The following is a 3,528-nucleotide window of genomic DNA, read 5'->3' as shown; positions in this document are numbered from 1 at the left end:
CCTTATTTTTTTTTTCCTGTACATGTACTTTAGCTTGCTCTTCGCGTATTCCTTGGTGTACTTTTTTATATGGGGCTGCCACGTTTCGGACAGCTTCTTGGTGGAGTTCGCGGAGACGCATCCCTCCGAGTCGCAGCTGGAGTACGCCGTCAATTCGCTTTCTTCGTCACCGCCGGCCTCGTCACCGCTTGCTTCGTCACCGATCGCCTCATCACCGCTTTCTTCGTCACCGCCGGCCTCATCACCGCTCGCTTCGTCACCGCTCGCCTCGCTGCTGATGCCCTTCGAGCGGTCCACCTGCTGTGCGCCCTTTTCTGAAGCGCCACTACTCACCTGATCGTTCCGTTCGCTCGAGCCGATTTCCCCCCCCGTCTCTTCCTCACCGCGAACGGGGGGATCATCATGACGGTCCTCCCCCTCATCCTGGGTCTTCTCCTCCGTACGACTGCACTTCCCATCTGTAGGCGCTTCTTCATCCTTCGCGGGGCTACTACTACTACTACCTCCCCTGCATTTGGTCTCCTCCTCTTCCTTCTTATTTCCCCGCTCATCCGCTGCTACCCCTTGTGCACTCTCCATGCCATTGTCATCCAATCCGTCCGATCTTTTCTCCAGCTTTTCACTTGACTTCTCCCTTTCCGCGTTGTTCTCGTAGGCGTCTTTGTACTTCCCTTCAGATGAGAAGGAGTCCTCTCCCTGGGTGCCTGCGCTGCGAGGGGTTTCCCCCTGAGTGCTCTCGCTAACGGTTCTTGGGCGGTCTGCTTCACTGAGGTGCCTTTCTCCACTACGATGGCTTCCATCACTTTGGTCACCCACGCCACTTTCGTCAATTTGGTCACCTTCGTCACCTACGCCACTTTCGCCGCTCCCACCGCTACAATTGAGCTGCTCGGGGCAGGGGGAAACCGAGTCGGACCCATCATTCTGCAGGACGTCCATCAAGGCATGCTCATCACTGCTGGAAATTAAATTTTCTTCCACCACAATTTTCTCACTACTCAGCAAAATGACATCTTCATAAAAAGGATAATCTTCAATTTTTATTTTATACTTTCTATAAAAGTGATTAACGACACCTCTGACATCTCGATCGAAATATAACTTAGCATTCGGATGTTGAAGAGAAACAATTTGCGGAAAATCGATAACAGTTATTCTCTCATCATCATCAATGAGGATGTTAAATTCATTAAAGTCTCCATGAATTATATTCGCCTTGGCAAATTTAATGATAGTGTTTATTAAAATATCGATTATCTTAAAGGGGTTGCTAATTTTTACATGTGATAGGGGGTATCCATTTACATACGACATGAGAATCATGTGTCTGTTTAGGTCATAGGGTTTCGGAACTGGGAAGTTATTTTCATACAAGGCTTTTAAGTAAGCATACTCCTTGGTGGCAGCTATTTTGGACAAATACAACCAATTTCGAAAATTTTTTTTTCCATAATAGTCTCTATTATTTTTAATTGTTCTAAATGATATTCTACCTAACCTGTGGATTTTTAAACACAATAAATTTCCGTTCGTATCTTTACATATGTAGATGTCTGATTCTTTTCCAACTCCTATTTGATTGCCAACACTTTTTAGGATGCCCCTATTTATAAATGCTCTTAGGGCTAGGAAGTCATACCCTAAATAGGTTAGCTTATATCCATCGTACTTTTTATTTTCATGACTGATGAGCTTGTTTTTGAGCAACTTCTTCAACACACTGTTTATGCCTTCCTTCCTCAAATTCGCTATGCTCGCTATTAACGACACGGGCAGGTACTCGTGGTTCCGCATGCCCATTTCTATCGCCGTCAGCACTCGGTACTCATTTTTCGACAGGAAGCAGAAGCACGAGATGTCCAGCTTCATTGTTCTCGGGGGGGGCTGCTACACATGCGAAATTAGCGCGGACGCTATTCGTTCGTTCGTTCGTTCTTTCTTTCTTTCTTTCTTTCGTTCGTTTTTTTTTGCTCCTCTTCCGCGGCGCTCCCCACTTTGGGTCTATTTCATCTTACTATATTGGCACGCGTGAACGTTTCTTTTCTTCTTCTTTTTTTCTTCTTTTTTTTTTCTTTTTTTTTTTTTTGGTTAGAAAAATGCTCCTACGAATGTTCCTCCCCCCTTCTATGTGACCGCTAAACCACCATGCCTTTTTCTCTCTCTTGCTTGTTCCCGTATTTTTAATAATTTTCCACAAAGCGTTCGCAGTTTGGCATACCCTTACGTAAACGCGTTCGTGGGGGCACAGCTTTACAGATCGCCGGGGATGTGCAGACGATGGCCTCCTCCTTTCCTTCCCTGGACACATACACGTAAGAAGGGACGCGGTGCAGGTGGAAATACGCCTTTAAAGAAACATTTCAGCGTTCTCCAGCCAACACTTCTTCGCTGATTTTATTTATTTCCCCTATTTCTGCCAATCCTTACGCGAAAAAATCACGTGGCTTCGAGAAGGCAAACGCGCAAAAAATGTAGGAAGCAAACCTTTGGTTAAAAATATAGCTACAACCCTTTGGTGATATGCTTCTCGCGGGGGAGGGAAAAAACAGCGACTTCACAAAATGTTGTTCTGTTCCTGCTAAATTGGGACCTACGGATTATACTTGCGTACAGTTTGGAACTTTTCTTTTAACTTTTTCCTAATTGGCAATGTGTTGGTATAAATTTCGTTCTCTTTCGAACGCTGGCTGGCTGTGTTTTTTTTTTTCCTTCAACGGTGGGGCTAATTTTTTTTTTTTTTTTGACGTTCTTCTCATCTATATATACTATATGTGAGAAGGTTATGCAAAATTTATTTTGAAGCTTTCTTTGCAGAGCATAGCAAAAAATAAATAAAAAGAACTGTTTTGTTTTATCAGTTTATTCGCTTTGTTTTACTCATTTTGTTTTCCCCTTTTTCGCTTTTCATCCCCTTTTAATCCCTCAACTGGCGCTTCGCCAAGTGTTTTTTCATTACTTCGTACTTTTTTTTTCGAAGATGAGGCAATTTTGGAAAAAGGGGGCCTTGTCCGTCAGCTCATGCTTAGCATATACATATGCGCGTAAAAATTATGCTGCTTCATATGCGTACCCTAAGCATGACAAAGCTACCACATGTTCAAGCTCGTTGTTCCCATTTTTATTTTCCTTTTTTTGTATGGCAACACGGAAGATGAAGGAGAATATGAGATGAGGCCTAATTGGGCCCCCGGCAATTTTGTTTTCCTTTTGGCTTAAATTTCAGGTTGGCAAAATAAACCTACTACCACAAGGCAGGCCTTTTACTTCATTTCCCCTTTTTTGGTTCAGTTCCGCAGTTTTTTTTAACATCATTTGGTCCAGTCCGCAGTTTTTTACCGCCCTTTTTGGTCGAACTGCATTTTACCCCCCCTTTTTCCAGTTCCCCATTTTCTTTCATTTTTTCCCTTCTTTGGTTCCCCCTTTTTTTCGCTTTTTTCCCCTTTTCCCCTACTTGTATGAGTCAGCGCATCGTCGTCTTAATGATGAAAAAGTTCCTGCCTTTTTTTTCCAAAGATGATATGAAAAAAA

General features: G+C 43.5%; 1 protein-coding gene across 1 annotated transcript; it reads right to left on the bottom strand.

Moving 5' to 3' along the window:
• Nucleotides 1-28: 28 nt before the first annotated feature.
• On the bottom strand, nucleotides 29-1,869 carry PCYB_053440 (ROI kinase-like protein; the record flags this gene model as incomplete). The annotated part of the gene is made up of 1 exon (XM_004221225.1): nucleotides 29-1,869. A coding segment is annotated over one exon (1,841 nt), but the record flags the coding sequence as incomplete, so codon positions are not given.
• Nucleotides 1,870-3,528: the final 1,659 nt, after the last annotated feature.

The sequence above is a fragment of the Plasmodium cynomolgi genome, chromosome 5 (genome assembly GCF_000321355.1).
Source record: "Plasmodium cynomolgi strain B DNA, chromosome 5, whole genome shotgun sequence".
NCBI classification, from domain to species: Eukaryota; Apicomplexa; class Aconoidasida; order Haemosporida; family Plasmodiidae; genus Plasmodium; species Plasmodium cynomolgi.
Note: the sequence above shows the minus strand (reverse complement) of the source record. Positions and strands in the feature narration are given on the sequence as shown.